This window comes from Lutra lutra, chromosome 16 (assembly GCF_902655055.1).
Source record: "Lutra lutra chromosome 16, mLutLut1.2, whole genome shotgun sequence".
Taxonomy (NCBI): Eukaryota; Metazoa; Chordata; class Mammalia; order Carnivora; family Mustelidae; genus Lutra; species Lutra lutra.
Genome location: NC_062293.1, coordinates 1,454,307 through 1,479,505, shown reverse-complemented (window position 1 = coordinate 1,479,505; position 25,199 = coordinate 1,454,307). Strand labels below are relative to the sequence as shown.

The 25,199-nt window shown below is 59.6% G+C and overlaps 1 protein-coding gene across 8 annotated transcripts in view; it reads right to left on the bottom strand.

The window, feature by feature from the left end:
* Nucleotides 1-25,199, bottom strand: part of SLC38A10 (solute carrier family 38 member 10) — a 47,675-nt gene that overhangs the window by 19,176 nt on the left and 3,300 nt on the right. For 3 of the 8 annotated variants that reach the window (XM_047707940.1, XM_047707941.1, XM_047707942.1), the window contains exons 1-10: nt 20,743-21,158; nt 17,999-18,116; nt 12,685-12,730; nt 11,840-11,933; nt 11,448-11,591; nt 10,297-10,421; nt 7,419-7,521; nt 6,473-6,655; nt 3,618-3,729; nt 2,617-2,723 (exon numbers count right to left, since the gene is read on the bottom strand). In XM_047707940.1, the coding sequence (XP_047563896.1) occupies nt 2,617-2,723; nt 3,618-3,729; nt 6,473-6,655; nt 7,419-7,521; nt 10,297-10,421; nt 11,448-11,591; nt 11,840-11,933; nt 12,685-12,730; nt 17,999-18,116; nt 20,743-20,841 (1,131 nt within the window). In that variant the 5' untranslated portion in view covers nt 20,842-21,158. Of the gene's footprint in view, nt 1-2,616; nt 2,724-3,617; nt 3,730-6,472; nt 6,656-7,418; nt 7,522-10,296; nt 10,422-11,447; nt 11,592-11,839; nt 11,934-12,684; nt 12,731-12,816; nt 12,898-17,998; nt 18,117-20,742; nt 21,159-21,354; nt 21,455-21,988; nt 22,100-23,321; nt 23,432-25,199 lie in introns of those variants that run through there. The other 5 variants (XM_047707936.1, XM_047707937.1, XM_047707943.1 and 2 more) reach the window with 5 other exon arrangements.

The window sequence follows — 25,199 nt, the reverse complement described above, 5'->3', positions numbered from 1 at the left end:
ATTCACATTCTTCAGTGTATGTTCTCCAAGCACAATGGGGTCGCGCTAGAGATCAGTACAAGAGATTATGAGGAAATCCCCCAGAGTCTGAAGAAGCCACGGGCAAAAGAAGACATAAGGAAAACTGGGAAATGCTGTGATCTGAAGGGTTGGGTCAGTCCTCCGGTCCGTGGTCTGGCACAAACCCATCAAAGTCCAACACGGCTGCTCAGGAGGAGGCCGGCAAGCGGACTCAGCTGCAGATGCTAAGGGCCAGTGACAGAAAGACCCTGGGAAGAAGAATGAAGGTCGAGGGCACCTGCCACCCACTGTGAAGACTGTAAAGCCACAGCGCTCGGAGCAGGGCCATGAGGACGAGGACAGACCAGCAACAGAGGTGTCCCCAGCACTCCCCCAGGGAAACAGGGGACTGATGACAGCCGTGACACCACAGTGCTGGGGAAAGGGGGGGGGTGCGATCAGCTAAGGGCCTTCACCCCACCTCCCCACCCGACGGAGCCTGCACCTGAATGAGGACAAGAAAACAAACAGCTTCTAGAACATGACCTACAAGGCTATCTGCAGGGCCCTGTGATGGGCGGCACATAAAAGGCACCCAGCCAGAGAGAAAGGGGACAAACGGAACTACGCTAGCATGAAGAACACCAAGGCACCTGAAGGTACAGTCAGCACAGATGCCTAGCTGGGCGTTCGACTCTTGATTTTGGCTCAGGTCATGATCTGATGGTGGTGAGATCAAGCCCCAGGTCAGGCTCCAAGCTCAGCATGGAGTCTGCTTGAGATTCTTCCTCCCTCCCCCTCTGCCCCTCACCGCCTGCACACATTTGCATGTGTGAGCTCTCTAAAATAAAGCAATCTTAAAAAAATAAAATAGGGGCTCCTGGGTGGCCCAGTGGGTTAAGCCTCTGCCTTCGGCTCGGGTCGTGATCTCAGGGTCCTGGGATCGAGTCCGCATGGGGCTCTCTGCTCAGGCGGGAGCCTGCTTCCCCCCCTCTCTCTGCCTGCCTCACTGCCTACTTGTGATCTCTCGGTCTCTGTCAAATCAATAAATAAAATCTTTTTTTTTTAATTAAATAAAAATAAAATAAAATAAGAAAAAACGAAGAACACGTGTTGGTGAAAGGTATCACATAGAGCACGAAGAGGCAGCCAAGAGAGAACACTTGCCATGTGTATTTCTAAAAAAAGATTTAGAAGCTTGAAAAACATCCACAAATCATTCAGAAGAAGACCATCCGGCTAACAAACAGGGCGGACGTGCCAGACGCTCACACGGCTGATGAGCCCATGATGAAATAAATGCTCAACATAGTCGGTCATCTGAGAATTGCAAATTAAGACCCAGACGGAGCCCCTGCTCACCCCTCAGAAGGGTCAGCACATGCGAGGGGGGCAGCAGGGCTAGCGCGGCTGGAACTCCAACATGAGGCCAGAGGCCCACCTGGGAAGAGCTTGGAAAAATCTCCTGAAACTGGACAGACCCCTAAGCCCAGGATCCAGTACACCTGCCTCGGGGAGTGACCCACACGCCGGACGCACGTCCCAGACGAGCGGCACGGAGAGCCCCACTGTGTGCTCCGGGGGGCCCGCGCGGAGCCCTGCAGCAGGGAGAACGGGCAGGCTGCGGCCCTCGCGGCTGACCTCAGACGTGACACCCGAGTGAGGAAGCAGACACACAGCACGTACTGTGAGACTCTGTCCACGCCCACTCCAAGGACAAGCAGAATTATTCCCAAACGTTAGAAAACAGAGGTAACCTTTGGAGGGGAAAGACCATGAGACACCCCGGGGAAGCTTTGGGTGCTGGAATGTTCTAAACCTTTCCCGGACGGTGGGTCCATGGCTGGGCTCACTTGGCAAACGGTCCTCACGCTGTATGGGGAATCGGGTGCTTTGCTGTATGCTCGCTCTGCAGCACTCCTGAAACCATCACCAGGACATCCCAAAAAGAAAAAGCTCCGTAAGCCCATAGAAGGTGAGCAAAACGCGTGGATGGCTCCCAGGAAAAGAAACGCAGTAGCTCGTAAACACACGAGAAGACACCTGACACCCCTGCAGACCACTGACGGGGAAAGAGGCCTGGGCTCGGCCACGCAGCGACGGCACTGACCTCTCTACGGGCTCTGGGTAAAAGCCTCCCGCGCCCACGTGCTCCTTCTCTTGGACACGGGGATTCCTTTTCCAGAAAGCTTCCCACAGATATGTTCTCAAACGCATCCCAACACTCACGTACATGGAGAACCAGCATGGTTTTCTCTATGACACCAGAGCATGGCAGAGGTGACCCCATAGACAGTCCCCTAGTGAGACAGTGGGGGATAAGAACGGGGAGGGGCCTGGAGTGTGTGACACACACGCACGGATAATCCTGTCACCATACACACACGTGCTTGGGGGAGAGCAGTTCAGTCTTCAATGCTCAGGTGAAGTAAGAAGGTCTCATGCACACACACGTGCACGCACCCTGGGCCCGTGGGAACCTCCATACGTACAGAGGTAGCGGCCTGGCCTGGCCCCGCATCTCCCAGACCTTCCGAACCAAAGGCCTCCTATACTAAGAAGCCTGTCTGAGAACATGACCCACACCAGTCTCGGGTGGGGCTGAGCAGCGCTCACCTGGGAGGAAAGGGTGTTCTTGTGGATTTTCTTGTAGATCAGAGCTGGGCAGACGAAGCAGATGAGACTTCCCATCATCGCGCCCGTGAGGCCCAGGATCGTCTCCACTGGGAACGAGAAAGAAAGACAGGAGGGGGTGAGCGCCAGGGGCTCCGGCAAGGCACCAAGCGCAGGCACCAAGCGTGGGCCAGCACAGGCAGGCAAGGCAGCCCTGCCTCCGGGCCTGGAGACGCATGCCTCTGCAAGTCCAGCCTGTGTACCCACAGGCACGTGAGGGGCATCCTGACTGCTACTGCAGGCATCGGGGAGCAATCTGCAGCCCCGTGAGAACCAGAGGCCCCATCCTCCCAGCCAGGAGTCCCAGGCAAGCTCCCTACTCCCTGCACCTCAGTTCCTGGTCCGTGAAATGGGGGCAACGTGGCTCCCTCCCTTGCTTACGTGAACCTCAGTGAGCCACAGGGAGCAGGTGTCCTCCCACGGGGCCCAGCACAGGGCGAGGCCTACAGCACCGCACTGGCTCCTCTCAGAGCCTCTGGGCACCCAGCAGGGGCTTCTCAGATAGCTCGTCTTAAATCGCCAACCTCCCCACCATGTGTGACAGCGCAAATCTCGCTCAGGCCCTTCCCTGTCCCTTGGTGATGTGTCATCAAAACCAGGAATCAACCAACAGCATCCCCACCAATTTCACCGACCAGGCTGGTGTCCTTGCGTGTCAGTCCCACCTGGGGTCACTGGCTCAGGTTTCCACACGCCCACGGCGCCCTGAGGCTACTACAGTGGCCCACGCCTTTCCCAGGGGGCCAAACGAAAGATTCACAGATGGCCTCTACATGTGTTTTAGGGGACTAGAGAGGGCAGTGTGAGACTCTGGGTATCAGCTGAACACGGAGACTCCAGGCAGCGTCAGCCCTGGGGTCCTTCCATGTCACAGCAAGCATGGAGGACAGGGAAGAGGACAGAGCGGGCAGGAAACCAGTGCCTGGGACAGACCTCCCACTTACCGTTGGGGATCATGATTCCACCCACCATGGTTCCAAACACGACTGAGAAGGTGAGTGCTTTGAACCGCAGGGGCGGCATGTAGCCTCCAGCAGCAAAGGTCCCATCTTTTTGCTGGGTGAGAGGAAACAAAAACAGAAAGGTTTTGAAATGACTGACTGCCTCTCTGCCCTCTAGCAAGGATGCCCGTAAAGGGCTCTGCCAGTGGCCCAGGTAGGTGTGCGTGGGAGGCCAGCAGGTGACTCCAGACACGGTATGACTTGGCTGAGCAGTGTTCCCGCGAGACCGTGACCCAACAGGTAACCCACCCAAGAAAAGCTCCGGGCCAGGAAGGCCCAGGCTGCTCCTCACGTCAGGCATGGGATGGAACAGAACGGAGAGTTTACAACTTTCTTTCAAAATGTTAGCAGCAGGACCTTCCATTTTCCTTGGAGCAGTGCACAAGCCAGATTAAAAAACGGGACCACCAGAAGCCAGAGGGAGCTCCACAGAGCCAGGCTGATGGTTTCCGGGTAGAGCAGAACCCCAGGGACACACACTCCCGGGCGTGCCCTCATTTCCAGGTGCTTCAGAGAAGAAGGAAAGAGGATAGGACATGGTGTGACCAAACCCAAAGTTACTCCTCCTCCAAGGCCCATTCACCAGAACCATCTTCTGGTCAGGTAGCTGGAGTGAAGCTTCTAGAGCAATACTGGGCACACAGGAAGGGCTGACCACGCTTCCTATTCCTGGGCCAGGCAATACCACTCCAGGGGAGCCTCAGAAGCTTCCGTAACTAGAATTTCAAATCACCCCGTTTCCACAATAGACCTTCAAAGCAGGTGGCCTTCTTAGGATGGACTGGGGGGTGCTGCAGCCCAAATTTCTGATCGACCTTAGGAGGACAGCTTGCACTGGGTCTGGCGAGGAGGGGCGTTGGGGCTATAACCCTTGACCCAAGAGCTCCTGCCTAGAAGCCTACCCAATACTCCAAGAGGAGAGGGAGAAGGGGAAGCGGTACGTGTGGTCGGGAGAGAGCACCCGTGGGAGGTCAAGCATGAAGGACCCACCACGGCAGAGCCTCCCTCAAAAGCTGGAAGAGCAAGAGCGCGGCGGCGTCACGGGCTTCCATGGAGACGCCCAGCGAAGGCAGGAGACTCAGTGAAAGGACTCTACAGAGACGGGCACAAACGCCACATCAGCTGTGGGAGGACGGAGGGACGGAGGTGAATTTTCTTCCCTGATTTAACATCGCTTCGAATGCCACCGTGGACTGTTTCTTAAACGGTAAAAATTATATACAGAAACACAAATGCTGTTCACACACAGAGCACGTGTGCGCATCAAAGGGGGAAAGCTGGAGGCCAGCAGCTCACAGTGCGGGGGGGGGGGTGGCATGGGGGAGACAAGAGCTGTCCCCACCGCTGCCCCCGAGGGACCAGGCACTAAATCGTGCCACGCCAGGCGCCCAGGTGCCTGCCCAGCTAACGGGGTCGGGATGGGGAAGGACGGCCAGTCCTTCAGGGGTTGGCTCCGCCACGAGGGGCTGTCTCGATGCACAATCAGCGGGAAGCTGTCTTGAGCGCAGGACAGCCCTGTGGACAACGAGCCCAGTTCTAGGTGCTCCAAAGGCGAAGGGGCCCACCTTCCCCAGTGTGGCTACTGGACGCACTGTCTCCTGGAGTTCTGGGACCCCCCCACCCACCCACTCCCCACCCCCCACCCTGTGGCCTAAGCAGTTCCACGTGGGTGGCCACCAGGAGTCCCGGCTGACCGCAGACCACACTCAAGGACCTCCACCCTGAGACACAAGACACCGCCATGGAGAAAAACTGCAGGCGGGTCCGTGGGCTCCCAAAGCAGGCGCGGCTTCACCCCACGTCTTGGGGCACGAGTTACACACAGACCTTCTGTTTTTAACTTGGCAACAGCAAGAGAGACTCTTAGCTCCAACCCACACCTCTGAAAACTTCTCATTAAGGACTCAGTGGGTCATGCCCGCCCACGCGGAAGTGAAGAGAACTCAGCCTCTCGCACCGTCTCTGATCCAAACTGTTAAAATGTCCAGTTACATAAACATAAAAGCAAAGTGCGCTGACCCCAGTGCCCAGATATCCGTGCCTGCCTGCGAAGCCGGCTCTTCCGCACTCCCAGCCACTCCTCATCCCTCGGGGTTTCCGCTCCATCTGATTCGGGGGCAGCAGCCGGGGGACTGGGGAGTCAGGGCTCCACGTCTCCCGTGTGGCCTGACCCGTGTGCTCTGGCACGGTCTCTTTTCTCCAAAGTTGGTTTTTTAAAAATCCCTAAAGGCACCTGGGTAGCTCAGTGGGTTAAAGCCTCTGCCTTCAGCTCGGGTCATGGTCTCAGGGTCCTGGGATCGAGCCCCACATCAGGCTCTCTGCTCAGTGGGGAGCCTGCTTCCCCCTCTGCCTCTCTGCCTACTTGTGATCTCTCTATCAAATAAATAAATTTAATTTTTAAAAAAATCCCTATTAGATTTCACTTTGGGGTGCCCGGGTGGCTCAGTTGTTAAGCATCTGCCTTCAACTCAGGTCATGATCCCAAAGTCTTGGGATCGAGCCCCGCATCGGGCTCCTTGCTCAGCGGGAAGCCTGCGTCTCCCTCTCTCACTCCCCCTGCTTGTGTTCCCTCTCTCGTTTTGTCTCTTGAGAGATAAATAAATAAAATATTTTAAAAACATTTAAAAAATAAGAAATTTCACTTCAACCAAAGCTTTTCCATTTTTAAGTAGAAAAAGCTCTCCCTGCCACAGTCCAGAGCTAGAGAACCGGCCAAGCCAACAGAGCAGACACAGTGGAGGTCAGCAGGGCAGCATTTTGCTGGTGGACGGTCACCTAAAGGGCCACGAGAGCCTTACCTGCTGCTCGAAAAGCAGCGTGTTCAAGGCCTGCCGACACGGCAGGATCATCATGGGGAAGCCCACGGCCACGGACATCATGAAGCCCACTCGCATCATCTCCGTCACCAGGTTGGAGGGAAAGTGCATCAGAACGTTGCCTGCGGTGGCCTCGGTGAAGCTCACATAGCCAAAGCAGCCGACCTATGGGAGGGCGACAGCGGGGGGCACGGTCATGGGGACAGCCCTGAGCAGCATCCGCAGGACCACACCGCCCGTGGGACCACTGGCTCACAGCCCGCGTACCCGCAGCCAGAAGGCCCGGCTGTTGGGAGGCTCCAGTCTGCCTCCCGCGCGGACAGCAGGCCCCAGGGCAGCGAGCTACCATGTGGAAAGGAAGCCTCAGGGTTCCCGGCAAGCCCCGCAGGGCGGCCGATCTTCCCCGGGGGCAACAGCCAAAGCCGGGCACCGCGGGGCCAACCGTGCCCGCCATGGATGGCCACGCCCCGTGGACAACGCTGGGGAAGCTAACGAGGATGCGGGTGCCCTGGGGCTCAGGGCCGCGGGCTACAGTGCGCACTGCTCATAGGACAAACGGCAACATGGGGACCCGAAGAAAAATCTACCCAAATCAAAGGTTATTTTTTCCTCTGCTTTTTTATTTGTCCTCGTTTCTGTAAACAGACGCGCCTCTTTCCAGAGCAGATGAGCAAAGGCCTCAGAAAAGGAGTCAGGAGAGACTCCCCGCCAGCGTGATGGGGGCCCCGGGATGGGAGAGATACAGGAGCCGCCCGGGCAGAGCGTGTGTGCATCTGCGCGCGGCCCTGGAGCGGAGCCGAGCAGCGGGTTTGCCCCTGTGGCCACCAGGTCCCCGACAGGAAAGGAGCAAAGGGCAGGCCTGCAGGGGGGTCAAGAGCCCAGCGGTTTCTGACACAGGAGAGGAGGGGACAGTTGAAGGGGCTCCTACCGTGACGTAGAAGGCAGTGACCACGTTGAGGGAGCAGGCGAATATGGAGCTCATGGTTTTCACCGACGGCTCATCCAGGCTGTCGTAGGTGGGCAGAACCTGACTGTATAAACACCAGCGACTTCACCAAGCAGACTCCAGAGGAAGACACGCCCTCTGCCTGCCCTTGTCCCCAGGTCCCCAGTCCTCCCTGAGTCTCCAGCACCGTCCTTCCAACCACACCCGCCACCATGGTAACTCCAGGCCGCAGCTGAGGTTCAGACGGCGGGGTGGCCCCGAGCACCCCCCTAACGAGCTATCTGCAAACACTGCAGAAGTGCCACAGAATGAAAGGCCGTCTGTCCCGCAGAAGCAGGAGCGTGACCACCGCACGGAGTGCCAGGAGGCAGTGAAGCCACACGTGTTGACAGGGAGGCAGGAAGCAGTGCAGAGCGCCGCCGTCAAAAGAACAGAAAGTTAAACAAACGTAAGCAGGGCCGGGCCACCTGCCCTGGCCTCAGCGCTGCCGATCGGAGCCCACAGGGACAGAGAGGCAGCTTCCGTCCCACGCACGGCCCAGGGCCAGCAGCGCAGTGCTGCTGGGCGGTGGAAGGGACAGGGCCATCGGGCCCTCTGCAAACAGCGGACAGTCCCTGTGGGGAGCAGTGGGGAGGGCCGGGAAAAGGGGTGGGCAGTGGAGGTCTATGTGCAACCTGGGAAGGGAAGCCGGACTCGGGGGTGTCCAAACAGAAGGCGGCCACTCTCCCGCCCATGTGCTGTGGCATCCCAGCGGCTGAGGGACAGAGCGCCTCGGCCCGCGGTCATGCATGCGGAATGCCAGCTGGCAGGGATGCGCCAGGTGCAGAAATGGTTGCCAATAAGTGGACAAGCACAGCACTGAGTGGAGCCAAACCCCAAAACCACCTTCCAGAAAGTAAGAGGAGACGTCACTGCAAAGCAAATAGGAACTGGTGGGAAGAACCGGCCAACAGGAGCTCGGGCACACTGTCCCGCTGGGGCACCCACAGTGGGCAGGGGTCGCCCTGGAAAGCTGCCCTCCCCTTGGCCCAGCTGGAGGGCGCCAGGGAGCACCGGCCCGTGCAGCCCAAGTGGATGGCAGAGGGCCCGCAGGGGACACAGCACCAACATCTCAGTGCCAGACAGCTCCTCGGGCTGAGCCAGGGTCCATGCCAGCGAGTGACAACTCGGGGAAGCAGAGTCAGACTCCAGGACGGGGACTTCCCCCGACCCCCGGCCCCCAGCACACACCAGGAGCCGCAGATTCTGTGGGGAGTGGGTCGTGCCCCGTGCTGGCGCATGAACAAGTACAAAAGGCCCCTAATCCTGCCCGTGCCCCTGGAACCGGCTACTGGGAGCCACAGACGTCCATGGCGAACCACCTCGGCACTCCACGGAGTGTACCCAGACCGCCCACCTTGCCGAGCGGCCTCCAAGACTTGCTTTACCCGAGTCAGACAGAGCTTCCCACATGCAGCCCCAACGCACAAACCCGGGCCTTCGTGTGGACCAGGCCCCTCTGTGCTCGGCACTCCCCAGGCTGCTTCTCTGGGCCACAGGGCCTCGTGGTTCTAGACTTGTTTACTAGGAAGTAAGACCAGACAGGGCCAGACGGCAAGAGCAAAGCAGCGGCCTGGCCCACCCCCGCAGAAAGGACACCAGTCATGCAGGCAGTCACCCGGCAGGCCCGTCTCTCACACACGCTCCTGCAGAGATGCAGCGGGAGGGGAGCGCTTGGTCTCCACCCTTGGCAAATGCCTATGTTTTTAAGGGGAGGTCCCCAAACCAGTCATTCCAAGCTCTGTGGACGCCCTTGCCAGCCGCTCACTGGGGAGAACACGGCGCTCTCCGTAGGGCCAGTGCTCCCTTCGAGCAGGACAACCTTCCAGAACGTACCATCTGACCTAGGACCCAAACCCAACAGAGGTGGGCTGGCTACCCCGCAGCTGCCACCGAAAAGCCCAACCACTGGCTTCTGCTCTAAAAAGCAAACTCACAGACAAAAAAGGACAACTGGTAACAAGGTACGTCGTGAGAGAGTGGAACTTCTGTCACCAAGTATAATGGGGACATTAAACTGCAAGAGCAGAGCGTGTTCTGGCGGAACCAAGCTGCCAAGAGAGACAGTAAGTGGGAAATGACGATTTGGATCTCGCATGTGGGTGTAAACACAGCAGCACGAGCAAATTTTATCTGCCACGTTAGTTCACGATTGGCACAATACAAGCCCACTGGAGCGAGGGGGGGGCTGGCAGAAGTGGCCCCCCCCGGGTACCGATGGTCTTTTCCCGTCCGTGCCGGATTTACGCCTCTCTTTTGAGCGGGTTACCGCTCCGACCGGGCATGAATCACTGGCTCTTGTCGCTCGGTGGCGAAGGTAGCGCTGCTGGAATTATGGAAATAGCCTGATCTGTATTCCCAGAGCCCTGCGTGCCAGAGAGAACGCACACTCGCGCACGCGCACACGCCTCCGGAGGCGCCCGGCGGCACTCGGAAGTCAATGTTTGTGCAATTTCCTTTTAAATATTCTCACACGAACAGCTCAGTTCTGGCAAAATGCTTGGGACTGTGTGAATCAGATGGTTTGGGGCTGTTCTGTGTTCCCCACAGCCAACTCTTCTGGGGGGAGGGGGCGAACTGGGCACTGTCCCCAGTCCTGCCGGCAGCACATCTCGGGAATAAAGTCGAGTTCTCTCTGGATAAAAATACACACAGCTCTCGCCTCAGCTTGGAAGGGGAACAAGTCACAACAGAACAAGGCATCACGCGATGGTGGCCCGCGTCGCCAATTCCAGACGAGAGAGGATGCCCGTCTCCCCGCGACCCCCGCCCCGAGGGACACCCCCACGCCTTGGGCCCCCGGGCAGCAGACGGTACTTACGACTGGCAGGCGAAGGACATGCCGAAGATGGGGATACAGCGGAAGACACCCTCCCAGCGCACGTAGCTGACACGCTGCAGCCACTGCCCACCAAACAGGCCGTGCTTGAGGGAGGACAGCACGATCTGCACGGGGACAAGAGAGGCGAGCTCAGGGCAGATCGGCACGATTCGCACACGAGGTGCGAATCGGGACCCCCGCACCGGGCCGAGTACCGTGGCCCGGGGCACATTACCGGGAGACGGCCGCATGCTCCCCTGGGGCAAGACCTGGTACCACTGCATGGGGTCCCGCACCCGTGGTTTCCCGCCCTGCGCCGTGCCACGAGCCGGACGCACACAGCCAGCGGGGCTTCTGAGGCAGCTGCCCGTGCCCTGAACACACATGGCAGACAGGGCACAGCGAGGCCCACCTGCCACCCCCACCTCAGTTGCCTCAGGGGACAGGACGGTCCCTGCAAACTGGGCAGGCCCTTCCCAGGCCCATCTGGACACTTTGTTCTTCTTTAAGTAGGGTCTGCGCCCAACGTGGGGCTCGAACTCACGACCCTGAGATCACGAGCTGCACGCTCCACTGACTGAGGCCCCCCCCATTTTAAAAGACAAACCCCCAGAGAACAGGGCTGTCTGGAGAACAGCGTGACCTTACTGGGCAGCCTTCCCAAGGAGGCTGCTGGGGTGCTGGGAAGGACCCCATGGGGAAAACCCATGGCAAAGGTTTTCACGCTGTTCACTCAGGAGTGGGCCCGTCCGAACCTCACCATGACAGTCAGGCCAGGCTCAGGCCCCACGGGCTCCCACTCAGAGGCCTCCAGGCACGCAGTAGGACACAAGTGTTCCAAGCATGCAGTCCACGCCGGCCACCCAGAACCGGTGGCAAAGAATGTTCATCTAGAAAACCACCTGTCCCCTTGTGACCAGGCGTCCGCGCCACAAGTCCCGCTCACTGACTGCACATGAAATGTCTCTCCGTCAAATGAGGAGCCTCCGTACCTCGCTTCCTGGGGCATCGGCTGCACCCCTGCCTAGGCACCATCGCTGCCCCGCCGGCCCAGATCCGGGCAGCCCCTGTGCCCCGCCAGGGCTCACGGGCACGACTCCACCACTTGCCCAGCTTTCGAGCACCTTCCCGTCCCCGCCGGGAGCACTCACCACAAGCATGAACACGGTATAGAACATGAGAGCCATGGCGCTGAAGGACTGGATGGAGGCCATCATGTTCCTCTGCAGGCTGAGTGGAAGCACGATGCACAGGGACACCGCGAAGAGCAGGAACATGCGGAAGGTGCCGACCACCTGCGGGGAGCCGAGCAGGCCGGGCAGGCGCCACCCCAGTGGCTCCCCAGAGCTTCCAACCGCGGGCCTGGAACTAACCCCAGAGTGTCCAGAAGCTTCTCCTAACCTACCGCAGGCAGCTGGCCTCACCCTGCCCCTGCCCCCCACCCCCGGGGGCTGAGAGGCACCCCTACAGGGGTGTCGCCAGCAGCTGCCACACGAGCAGCCACGAGCACACCAAGGCCCCGGGCCCCTAAGCGTGTTCTCACCTGAAACCCAAAGAGCCGAGCAAAGAAGTTGGACCCCAAGTCGCCGATCACAACGTAGAAGGCCATGCAGGTCCCCAGCATCAGCCCGATCATGCTGCAGAGACAGAGGTCGGGCTGAAGGGCCAGACCAGGCCGGACCCCGCCATCTCGCCTCCCACCCTGCACCGAGACCCGTCCCCAGCACGCGGCTGGCCCATGATCGCCGAGGCCGGCCGGAGGAAGAGGCAGTGTCCCGCAAACGCCCGCCTGCGGGCCTGGGCTGGGACCGGGGCACTTCACTCTTCCCAGCGAACGGACGCTGGACGACTACGCTTTTCTCGGCACGGCAGGCCACGTGCCTCCCTCCAGGGCTGTGAACGCGCCCTGAAGCTCCACGAGTGAAAAGAACCATCAGGTGCCTTCAGAGGCCGCTCCCCTGAGTCCATGATTCCCTAACTTACAAGCCTAAAAGGGCAATTTCCCAGCAACTTTCTCATCTCACGAAACTCTACTCCAAGGGGGAAAGATAGGACCGTTCCACGCGGCCTCGAGGCGACCGCGTGTGCGGCGGGGGGCACACGGGGTTCGGGAGCAGGGCTGAGTTCCCCGAGTTCCCCATTCTCACATCTTCCCTAGCAGGACTTACATGGGACTTCGGCCCCAAACACAAATTTCTTTAGGTGACGACAAATGCCGCTTTCAACTACTGAGTCAGTGACACTCGAGAAAAGTACCACCGTGTAAAGCAGTCCACGTCCGAGAGGCGCGGCTCAGGGTGTGATGGCCCTCAGGCTTCTCCTCAGGGCGGGTGAAGGAGGGCAGAGGGGGACAAAGGAGGACAGAGGTGGCCAAGTGCCAGCACATACCTGGTCTCCACCACCATCTTCCCCGCCTTCCCGTAGGCGTGCAGCGCTAGCGCAGAGAGAGAAAAGCGGGGTCAGTCGGACAGCACGGACGCCACACCCGCACACACCCCCGCGGGAAGCCTTGAGGGGCACCTGGACAAAAACCTGCTGGTCTGGCATTTCAGGGGTGTAGGGAGGGCATTTTAAGATTCTGGTCCCATGCTTTTCTCGGGTCTACTCAACTAACGCAAACCACAGAGAAAAGAATAAAAAGGAGAGAAAGACACAGGCAGTTGGTTTTTTTCACTAGAAATAAGGAAGGAGACCTGTCCCCGTGAGCGGTGGTCCCCTGCGTGCAGCCGTGCGGGAGGGGTGCCCGTGACCGAGGCCGCGCGTGCGCCCAGGTCGGGGGAAGCTGGGAAGCCAGGGAGGCTGGGGAAGCCCGGGCGGGGGGGTGCGCCCAGTGCCCACGGGTCTCCACGCTTCTGCAGCCCACGCCAGAGGGACCTGGCTAAGGGCTTTAGGTTCACCCACTGTGATTCCAGAGGGAAACTCAGAGAATCCTTTCTAGTGGGGCACTTTGGGGGGCGAAGGGACAAGAGGTCTCAGGCCTGCCCCCCTCGAGGTAGATGATCAAGGAGCCGGGCTTGAGAACAGCGTGTCCTACAGCGGACAAGAGACGCCTGTCCCGCCTCCCCAACAGCAGAACCGCCTGAGCAGCTGAGAGACGAAGGCAAGGCCCCTCCCAGGACCTGACCGTGGCCCCAGGAAACCCACGTCCCCCCACCCTCTAGGAAGTCCCCATCTCCCAGGAGCGGCCAGAAAGGGGTGCGCGCGACAGCCCAGCCCAGCTTCCCTTCCGAGGAGACTCAGAGAGCAGGAAACATGTAGCCAGTTGGTGCCTGTCACTTCCCAGTGACTTAGGAGAGGTACAGTGTCGCCAAGTGCAGGGAGCTTGGCACATCACACACGGGACAGAGGCCATGAACAGGCAGAATGCCGGTAAGCAGCACCAGCCTCGAGGGTCACGCTGGCCTTCCCGGCTCGTCTGACTCATCACAGACGCAAGGCCAAGCTGAGCCCTTCACAGACTAAGGACCCCAAGGCCTGCTGTCACCCAAGGACCCCAAGGCCTGCTGCTCTGAGGCTCCCAAGGACAGTCGTTGGGCAGCGCGCCTCCGGACGGGACACATAACTCAGTGACCCGCAGAGGTGGCCCCGCTCCCCGCCGATCCTTCTCTGCGAGGAAGCTGAACAGCTACAGCGCATTCCAAATGCTCGGAGCAGCTGCCAGAAAACATTCCAGAACACACCTGCACCCTGGAGAACGGGGAACCGGAAAATACTTCAGCAAGTCAGGGGACCAAGGCGGGAGGTGGCTCTCTTCACCCAGATACCCAGAAGGACAACCTAACGGGGCCGTCCCAGTTTCGGGCCTCCCCACTCAGCCCTTTCCTTACCTGGACTCCCGGGCTCCCCCACTCCCCACTTCCAGGGCGGATCCCTCAGCAGCCTCCAACCCCCAGTCCCAAACGGAAATGCCCAGGAGGCCCCGCCCTTAGCCTCCCACCTGGCATGGCACTGGAAGGGCTGTCCCTCGGGGAGGAACCACAGTGACGGGCCAGGCCCAGCGGGCCGGCAGGTGTCTGAGGAGGGGATCTGCCTCTCCCCGGGACAGACACTCTGCAGCCAGCAGGCCGGGCCATGGGGACGAGGAGGAGGCGTGGCCTCGTCCCAGTCTAACCAGTGCTCTCGCGCAGAGCGAGGACGGCTGTCAGGAGGGCCCTCCCAGTCTTTCCCTGGGAGGCCGGGCAGAAGCTTCTCCTCCTGGGGCCACTCCCGGCCTGCGGCTCAGAGGCTGCAGAGGACACAGGACTGACGCTGAGACGTCCTGGTTCAGTGCAGGACCCTGACCCACTCCCGCTCTCTCCACCAGCTTTCCAAAGCCTCCTCCTCACGGACGCCAGCATCAGCAGGGCAGAGAAGGTGGTTCACACACCAAACTGTGCTGTTCGAGACAGAAGGGTGACCTCAAGCCGGCCGCCCCCGGAGCCAGGCCTTGGACTACGTGATTCCCCAGTGCCACCTGCACAGAGGCCAGTAGAACGTCTGTTGGGTCAACGAGGGTGGAGAGACCCCCGGGCACCAGAAACATTGGCTCCACTGCCCTCACGCTCGAGCCACGTATCCGTGCATGTGGGTCACACGTCCGAAGACCAGCAGGGAGAAAACTGGCCAGACAGGCCCTCAGCAGGCCCCACCCCAGGCCCAGGAGTGGGCGGCAGGCTGACCAGGACCCCAAGACCCCAAACACAGTGCCAGAAGCATCTAGTGCACACAACGGGGAGCCCAGAGGCCACACTCAGCACAGTGGGGTCCGGGCCTTGGGGAGGCCCTGGGGGACTGAGACCCCAGGAGGAGGCTGACTGGCTGGCATGCCCATCTTCTGAAGATGAGATTTAGAAAAGTCTCCATGAGGGCGCCCAGGTGGCTCAGTCAGTGAAGCGTCTGCCTTCGGCTCGGGTCATGATCTCAGGGTCCTGGGATTGAGTCCCGCATCGGGCTCCCTGCTCAGTGGGGAGCCTGCTTCCCCCTCTGCTCCTCCCCCTGCTCGTGCTTCCTCTCTCTCTCAAATAAATAAATAAATAAATAAAGTCTTTTTTAAAAGTCTACACGAAGCAGAACGTACACGGGGAGAAGCAGGTGAGACGTGGGTGACGTTCGCCGACCCGGCCCATGAGCAGCCTCCAGACCACCACAAACGCACGAAGTTCCATCGACAGACACAGCCCCAGCGCCGTGATCCCCGCCGGGCAGGGCGCCCTCCCCAGCAGACACCACACACCGCTCACAGGGGAAGGGGCGACACTGGGGTCACCGCCAGGGGCTCACCAAATTGAGGCACGGTGGCAGTCTCACTGGAGTCTGCGCATGGCAGACATCCTCCATGAAACCGCCCCCCGCGCACACCCCACCCCTGCTATGGAGCCCACTTGTGGGAGCTGCGTCAGCCACTCCAGCCCCCGCTCTGTCTCCAGGTCTGGCCGAAGGCCACACAGCCATATGCCTGTCCCCAACCCTCCTGGCGCCCACGGATCCAGCAGACAATGCGTCTTAGGGCTGGGGGCTCTGCCAACAGAGGCTGCTTGTCCCGGACCCCGGGGCTGCGGGTCTCAGGCCGCCCTCTCCAACTGTGCTGTGAGCTCGCACGGTTTCTCGGCCAGGAGAAGGCAGAGCGTGAGAAGAAAAGGCCCTTTCAGGGGCGCCTGGGTGGCTCAGTGGGTTAAAGCCTCTGCTTTCAGCTCGGGTCATGATCCCAGGGTTCTGGGATCGAGCCCCGCATCGGGCTCTCTGCTCAGCGGGGAGCCTGCTTTCCTTCCTCTCTCTCTGCCTGCCTCTCTGCCTACTTGTGATCTCTCTCTGTCAAATAAATAAATAAAATCTTTAAAAAAAAAAAAAAAGAAAAGAAAAGGCCCTTTCAGTAAGCCTGCCCCGGCATGGTGGGGCCGCCGACCCACAGGGCCCGAGAGGATCTCGTCTCTTCCTGTCCGCGACTCCCGTGCAAGTGGCGGGGCCTCTGTTTCTGAGTGACTGTGCGGGGCCCCAGGCTGGACCCAGGGCGTCTGACGCTGCCCACGGGGCCACAGGGCCATGGGGTCTGTGGGAGCTCACGCAACAGAGCCACCTTGCTTGGGACCAAAGGCACAACTGAGGACCGCCGGTGGACCGGGATCTTCTTTGCTTCTAGCAGCTGGGCTCCAGTCACGGCGAGCAGCCCTGGGCAGCCACATTCGAGGGTGTCCGTCTGCTTTCCTGGCAGACGCTCTCATCCAGCCAAACCGGTGTGCCTTCTCAGGGACTTTCGAAGAATACTCAGACCGCTGTCCAAAGCCACCAGTCTCTGCGGTCTATTGTCACCTGTCCTCTGTCAGGGCCCAGCCAAGGCCTTCGTGGGACGTCTGCTCCGGGAACCCCGCCAAATGGTGACCCTCGGAGGGGAGAAAAAGATCACCCCAAAGGTCACAGCCCTGCAGGTGGAGAAAGGGGCACCCCGGAGCACACGTCATCCCGAGCTGCGGGAGGTGCTCTCCGCGGGATCCGTTCACCTGTAACTGCGACCTCCTCGTGTGGCTCCGGCACCGAGAGCCTGACAGCACCGTTCTCACCGGCAAGGAGGGAAGGAGGTGCGCCTTCAGCTCTGAGCTCAGAACAGACGCTAGGACCGGGTGCCGACGCAAAGCAGACGAGCTAGGAGGAAACCAGAGGTGGCACCGCCACAGCTCACGGGCGCGGACCCTGCACGTGTTTTTATTCTGTTTGGCCCCTTGGAGCGCGCACGCCACTTCCCCTCGCCACCACCTCTCCACTCTGAGAGCACAAGCGGACCAGCGCCCCGGCCACACACTGGCAGCAGGGCGGGAGTGGGGTTTCCATCCGGGGCCCAGGGCTTCTCCCCAGCTCCTGAGAGCCCCAGGCCAGATCTCGCCAGCACAGCACCCTGAGGGTGGCGGGAAAGCCGGGCCCCTGCCCCCCGAGCCGAGTGCCCCAGGAAACAGTGCAAACCAAGAGGAAGCAGAAAGCACAGCCTCCTCGCCCTTGGCCGAAGTCAAAGGAAAAAGACCTACAGGAAATGAAATTACACCAAGAGCATCAGGAAACAGCAGCGCTAGAGAGACAGGGGACTGGATCCCGGCCATCGGCCTGGGCTGGACGGTCATCTCCTCCACGACATTCAGAGTGGCAAAGCACCACAGCCCCCAGCAGGCGGCCCCGGAGGAAGGCTTCGAGTGCTCAGGAGAGGCAGACAAGGAGCACGTGCACGGGGGGCGGGGGGCCGCTGGTCCCGCCTGCATGTCGAAGGGGAGGCCTCTACAGGTGCTTGCATCTACGGGAAACAGGAGAGCAAGTCTCGCCTCCTCAGGGAAGCCTGTTGCCTCTAGTAACGGTTTTTAAAAAACGGCATTAAATTTTAAAATAAGGGGGGCGCCTGGGTGGCTCAGTGGGTTAAGCCTCTGTCTTCGGCTCAGGTCATGATCTCAGGGTCCTGGGATCGAGCCCCGCATCGGGCTCTCTGCTCAGCGCGGAGCTGCTTCCTCCTCTCTCTCTCTCTGCCTCTCTGCCTGCTTGTGATCTCTCTGTCAAATAAATCAATAAAATCTTAAAAAAAAAACTTTAAATAAGGAAGAAAACCTGCTGTTCAAGGAGCTCTTTAAGCATGAAGTGGGAGGAAAGTAAGTAAAGAAAGGAGCAAGGCCCCAACAGATGGCGAATGCTGCACTCCCCAGGCAAGGGCTCGGGGATGCCCAGCCGCTGCGCCCAGCGCCGCCGTCCTCACCCAGGCCCGCGTACGTCCTCCGTTTGCTCAGGCTGGCGGACTTCACCAGGAACATGCAGGACTGGTGCGTCATCCAAGAGCAGAAAACCAACAGCAGGGCCCCCAGGACGATGCCACACTGGAGGGGAGGGAGACAAAGTGACAAAATAAAGTGACCCGGTGCTGCCGCCTCACCCGCGTGGCTCCCGAGCACCCTCTCGGCCTCCCTCGACCCTCGCCAATGCCAGGCCCCAGCTCTGCCTCACTCCCCTGCCTACAGGTGACAATTCCCAGCACTGAAAGGGACCAATTCCCTGCATGTGGTGACCACGTGCTTTGTGACCCTGAAAGAGTGCCAGGGACGCCACTGCCTCCGTGGCCCCGCCGAGTCTTACCGCATAGCTAGCCAGGCGCTGCCAACCACCGGCCCCCTGGCTCCCTGCGAGCGCCCCCCCACTATGCCGCCTTCCAGCCCCCGGGCCAGCAGCTAGCAGCGGTGAACACACGCCGGCGGGAAGATGTGAAAAATGGCGCTGACGCCTTTCTTAGGACTTGAACAGACGCCCTCCGACCCCGCCATGGCACTCCCCGCGATCACCCGGCAGAAACGGACGCGTGTTCACGCACTGGCCTGCCCGTGTTTAGAGGGGTTTATCCGCGATCTAAAAGCCGAAGAGACAAGTGCCCTACGGCCTCTACTGGAGGTGAGCGTACACCCTGCCCTCGAGAAACAGCCCCGGGAAACGCGCAGAGCGTCCGAGCCCGTGTGCAGGTGCTCACGGAGCCGCAGGCGGGCGACGCCGTGGGTGCCGAGCGGAGGCAGAGGACCGAAACACGGCACAGCCGCAGCAGGGACGCCAGGGGACACGAGAAGGCACGCAGGAGTCCGCTTCCACGACAGTGCCCTGCTCTGCGGCGCTGCCGGTGGGATGGTGGGCCCGGCGGGAGGGGCGAGGGGGTGCCGGCTGCGCTCTGTTCCTTAGTTTGGGAGTTATGCCGCGTGTTCGTTCACTTTTTAAAAAACCACCCAGAACACACCCAAGAGCACACTTCTCTGTATACGTGTCACCCTTCAGTGAAATGTTAATTCTTTTCGGAAAGTACCCAAGTTACTAAAATCAAACAAACAGAAAGAACCCCAAAACCGTGACATGGCTGTCGGACACCAACAACACACATCCTCCAACTGCCCCTGGCCTGCCGCGGTGCCCCAGCCGAGGCCTTCCTGGGGAGCAGGTGCTGCGCCCACGTGAGAGGCTGCCCCCGCTCGGCCGGGCCCTCAGCACGGGGGACCCCCTGCGGTCCTGTGCTCGCACGCAGGCCTCCACCACGAAGCGTGAGCCCTTCCTGGGCACGTGAGTCTGGCCGGGGCCTCGTGCCCACCAGGCACCACACACAGATCTGCGCAGGGCTGAGTCACCCGGGAAAGCGCGCTCCCCAGGAGCCCCAGCAGAGCCGTGCTGCCACGGCACCTTACAGACCTTACAGACCCGCGTGGAGGAGGGCAGCCTTGGACCCACAGAGGCCCAAACACACACGGGCCCCAGGACGCAGCTCCGGGCTGGGCAAGTCTCAGCAGCCTGGGGCACACAGTCCTTCCAGAAAGGCCCGCGAGTGGCCGGGCACGCTGGGACTCAGCGTGAGGTCAGAGGTGCTGCCCCTGGGGTTCTAGAGCGGCCAGAGTGCCTGTCCTCCTGCCCACCGTCTGCCAGCACAGTCATCAGCAACTCGCCTGGAGCTGGGAAGCAATTCAGGCTGCGAGGCTGAGGTGGGGGATTAATAATCTCCAGATTTTAAAAAAACTGTGGTGCTATTTTTACGCCGAAGATGCTGAGTATGAAAATGCAAAGTGTTTAGCCTAAAATTAAACGACGGGCGCCCACGTTATTTCCACTTCCCTCCCCGCCTGGCTGCATCCCAGACTGGTCCTCGCCGCCGCCGCCGCGCCGCAGCCACCCGCCCGCCCCTCCTGGCAGCCCCTCCCCCACAACCCGCCAGCCCCCTCCAGGGCGCAGGGGGCGCAGCAACCCCAGCCCGGGCACACGTGAGGCCCAGGAGCTCATTTTTCGGGAAGAAGTTGCCCAAGTTGATGAGCTCACCAGCCTCCCTCGGGTGAGGCACGAAAGACCCGTTCACTTGCGGATTCCACGCCGGCCGAGCGGGTGCAGCCCCACGGAAGCGGCTCTTCTCCACGCGGCCTTACTGTCGCGTGGCACCGAGTTCGAAGTGGATTTCAGATGCTGCTCGGCGGAGCGGACATTTACGTACGGCCCAGCTCAGTGGGCGAACTCTGGGGTCACCTCGGCGCCCACGCCCCCGCCCAGTCCCAAGGCCGGCAGGGCTGCAGCCGTGCGCCCCGCAAGCAAGCAAGCGCTGGGGTCAGAGTTCTGGAAAGGGACGGGGAAGCGGGGGCGCCTGGCCGGCTCCGCCCGGGGGCAGACCCCAGATGTCCAGGTCGCGAGTGTGAGCCCCGCGTTGGGCCTAAAGATAGCTTAAAATCTAAAAAAAAACAACCACCACCACCAACCCACGATAAAAAGGAAACAAGGACAAGTAGCAGGGACCCTGCGGTCAGCACCCGCGCCCGAGCCGCGTCTGACTCTCGAGCCGCGCAGACGCTCGGGCCACGGCCGGCGGGGGCCCCGGCTCCCACACCGCGGGCTTCTGGCCGCCGACCCCGCCCAGCGCCTCCCCCAGCCCCGACGCCCGCCGGCCCGGTCAGCGCCCCCGACGGCCCGCGGGCGACCCCGCGCCGCTGGACTCACCTGTTTGAAGCAGAAGGGCATGGTGAGCACACTGACCCCCACTATGCTGTTCACTATGTTCGTGATCAGCCCCCAGTTGGAGGCGGCGGCCGCGGTCATCGCGCGGGGCTTAGGGCCCGGGAGCCCCGGTCCGAGGCACTGGGACCACCGGGAATGCGAGACCCTGACACGGACGGGCGACTGCCTGGAGGAGGCGGCCTCGCGGGAAGGCGGCAGGGACGGTCAACCTCCAGACCCCGCCAGGCCCTGCGGCTGCCTCATGGCATCGTCCCCCACTCGCTGTCGCCGGCCGCCCCCGCGTCCCGACGCCCAGACGCGGAAGCGCAGCCAGAGACCACCCGGGGCCTCCTCAGCGGGTCTTCACGACCGCCTCTCAGCGCACACTTCCGCCTTCCGCAGGCTTCTCTGCCCGGAAGTGACGGCCCGAGGGCGGGGCTCCGCGAGCACGCACCAATGAGAGGCCGGCCTGGAAGGGCCTGCGGGGCCGGAAAGGGGAAGGCTGCGGCGTGGCCCGGAGGGGCGGGCCTCGGCGGACCGCAAGCCAATGGGAAGCGGGTGCGGACTTCCGGGGACGGGGCCCGCTGCGGGGGCGGGGACGGGGGTGAGGGCTACCCGGCTCCGCCGTCCCGCCCCGGTCCCGAGCTTCAGGCCGGTTCGCCCGCGGGTCTAGTCCCTCGAGCCTCGCCTTGCAGGGGCTGCAGGACAAGGTCGGTGGGGTCAGGCGAGAAGGGCAGCGCGGCGCTTTCGGAGGAGAGCGGTTGGAAGGGTTCACTTTCAGCGGTTACACCCGGGACGGATGTGCGGGCGCGCGCTCGGGACCGGGGCCGGGGGCCGGGGCTTGCTAGCAGGGGAGCTGCGCCCTGAGCCTGTTCAGAGGAGCTGGCACCCTGGGTTACGGGGGACACGCGCAGGCGCAGAGAGTCTTGGCGACCCCGCTGGGGGCACACAGCTCGCAGGAGAGAGCGTGGCACCTGCTCCCCGGGTCGGCCCTTCGGAAGTGCACGCGGGTCGGCGCCCAGCGGGTCTGACGTCCCAGCGGCGCCAGAGCAAAGGACACGCGCCGAGAGGACAGCAGGGGTGGGGAACAGAAGGACCGGAAAAATCTAGAAGGGCTTCCTGAAGGAGGTGGCTTCTCCGCCGGGCCTCGAGAAACAGATGGGACTGGAGGAGGAAGGGCTTGGGGAGGGGAGAGAACAGAGAAAAGCCCTGATGCGTTTGTGGATTCCCGGCGGGGGCAGATACTCACCGTGTTCCCGCTGAAGGCATGCACAGCCACGGAGGGCCGGGAAGGAAGGGCCTTCTCAGGACCACGCAGGTAATTCCAAGCAGGGTGGACCGCCCCAGGAACTCGAGGCTGCTGGGAGAGGATAGAGGGGCGTCCCCGGTTGTGGACACCCGGAGGACCTTATGTTTTAGAACAGAAGCTGGTTCCTCAGCTCCACTCTCGCAGCCGCTAGGTAAGGAAAGCTCTGTTGCACCCACAGGCACCAGGGGAACAAGAGGGAATGCCAGGTCAAGAGTACTTAATGCAGGGGCACCTGGGTGGCACAGTCATGGACTCTTGGGACTCTTGGTTTTAGGCTCCGGTAGTGATCTCTGGGTCCAGGGATCAGCCCCCAGGCCCTGCGCTGCACTCAGCCAAAGAGACTCCTCTCCCTCCCCCTCTGCTCCTCCCCACTGCTCTCTAAAAGAAGTAAATAGAATCTTAAAAAAAAAAAGTTCTTAATTCAAAGCCAGAATAGTATGTGTCATTCATTCCTCTTTATATAAATCACACACACATTCTGTAACCTTTTTCACTTTTATGATGGAGTATGAAGCTTGAAAGTATGTTTTAACAGAGAATAATGACTACTCATGACTCCACCATTCGGCTCTAATACGGAAACTTAAACATACCCTTTGGTGGTCCCTCCACACATCCACCTTCCTGTTCCCTTCGCAGCGTGACAAGTTATCACTCCAGGACTTTCCTTTAGAGGTTTACCACCCATGGGCATGTGCCCAGACTGTGGGGAACATTACTGTTTGTGTCCTCGTGTTCATTTACGCAGTCTCCCAAGTTTTGCCAGCATGTACGGCTGCCTAGGACAGAGAGTGCACTTCCCAGCCTCCTTTGCAGCTAGGGGTGCTTCTTCCTACTGTCTGCAGCTTCGAGGTTGTGGGAGGAAGCCGTCTTGGGCCACGCGGACCGTGGTGGGAGTGGAACAGTGAGCTAGAAGGAGCCTGGATCTCTGGATCTCTGGACAACATCATGGAGCAGAGCCGCCATCCCAGCCCCTAACCCTCCTCCATACTGCCCTGCCAGGGAGAGACAAGCCACCCCCTTTCAGCCATTGTTACTTTGCACTTTGCTGCAAGAGACCAAAAGTTATAGCCTAACTAATTGAACTGCGTGTTGGGGTAGAGCGTTTTTGCATTTTTTATTTTTATACTAATGGGTTTATACATATGTGTTCTTTTGCAACTTCCTTTTTCACTCAGCTGTTGGCAAGATTCATTGTCAAATTGCTCCTCAGAGCCATTCATTTTGGCTCTGGAATTCTATTGTTCAAATGGCGCAGGATACATGTACTTACGCGCCTGCTGAGGGCACCAGAGCCGTTCCGTTATTCGCCCTTAGAAACAGTGGTGCAGTGAACGTTATGGTGCTTGTCTCCGTCCTCCTTAGAGTTTCTCTAGAGCAAACCTGTAGAAGTGGAATTGTAGATTCAAGACTATGCACACCTTTGATGTTACCGGATTTTGCCAAATTGCTGTTCAAAGTACTTAAAAGGACTCGTTTACATCAGAGGCTGGAAAACTTTTTTCAGTAAAGGGATAGTAGGGGTACCTGGGTGGCTCCGTCGGTTGAGCGTCTGCCTTCGGCTCAGGTCAGGATCCCCGGGTCCTGGGATCGAGTCTAGCGTTGGGCTCCCTGCTTAGTGGGGACCCTGCTTCTCCCTCTCCCTCTGTGTGCTTACTTGCTCTCTCTGTCTCTCAAATAAATAAATAAATATCTCTTTTAAGATCTAGATAGCATGTATTTCCTGCTATTCAATTGCCATATGGTCTCGGTGACGACTCTTCGGTTCTTCTGTTGTAGCTCGAAAGCAGCCCTCACCAGTACATACCAGAGGAATATCTGTGTTCCAATAAAACTTTATTTATAAAAGCACTGGCTGGCCCAGTCTGGCCTGAAAGCTGTACATTGTAGTCCCCTGCTCTAAATTGTCACCTTCGCTTGGTATCATCAGGGTGGCCAAGCTGGTGAATAAAATGAAATCTCATTGTGGTTTTACTTTGTTCTCCTTAATTACAAATGAAGTTAATCGCCCTACTCAAATGTCATCGTCCATTTATATTTCTTTTATTGAATGCCTGTTCCTTTTCACCCATTTTTTCTAAAGAGCTGTTTACATTTGTTCTTATGAATTTTGAGGAATTCTGTGAGTTTGATCACTAACGCTGTGTCCCTCGACTTGGGTCATCTACTTGCTGCTCGTTGTAAGTCTTCCACTGCTGCCGTGACAAATCACTGTCAACTTACCAGTTTACCCAGCAGAAATCCCTTATCTCACAGTTCCATAGTTCAGAAGTCCAGTAGGGATCTTGGCGACCGAAATCTCGGTGTGGGCAGACTGCCTCCGTTCTGGAAGCCCAAGGCGAGAATCCGTTTCCTGCTCCTTCAGCAGCTGGAAGAATTCACTTCCTTAGGGCGGGAGGACCAAGACACCTTTTCTCGCCGGCGGTACACTGAGGGCCGTCCCCGGGTTCTAGAGGCCTCCTCATGGTCCCCTTCCTCCACTTACGTAGCCAGCGCTGGGGGAGGGCTCAGCTCCCTCTCACAGCACGTGTCTCTGACCCAGCCAGGGAGTTTTCCAATTTTAAGGAAACAGGATTAGATCGACCTCATCGGGTAACGTGGATCATCTTTCCATCTCCAAGTCTCTGGTTCCAGGCCCCGAGAGGTGCACATTTGGGGAGGCCATTATTCTACCCACAACACTCACCTGGAGATTTACCTTGTGTTTCTTCTACAGGAATATCGTAAAAGTGGGGCTGTGTGTTCAGGGGACCCTGTCAGGCGCTGTAAGATTTTGCTTTGTTCAGTTACAGATGATGTTTTCTTGGACGGCTTGATGAGATCGGCTTCTCCCCTGTCAAGTTCCCGATTTCTCCTTTGCAATTAAGCAGCAGTTTGGAAGCGGGTAATTTGAGACCAAACATCCTGGTTCCACCAGACTTTTAATTCATCAGTTTCTCTGTCGGTTCAGACTCACGGTTTCCTATTTTATTCAATGGCTGCGGTCCACGGCTAGCGCTGTCTCTTCCGTTCCTCTCATCTCCCCAGACCTGTACCTCGGGAGCCCTCCACCTGCTTCTGGCTCCTTCGGTGTGTCCCTGTCATTACCTGAGTGCTTTCTTGCTTTCTTGCTCCGTAAGATGTCCCCGGCTCATCTTGGCCTTTGCTGCCA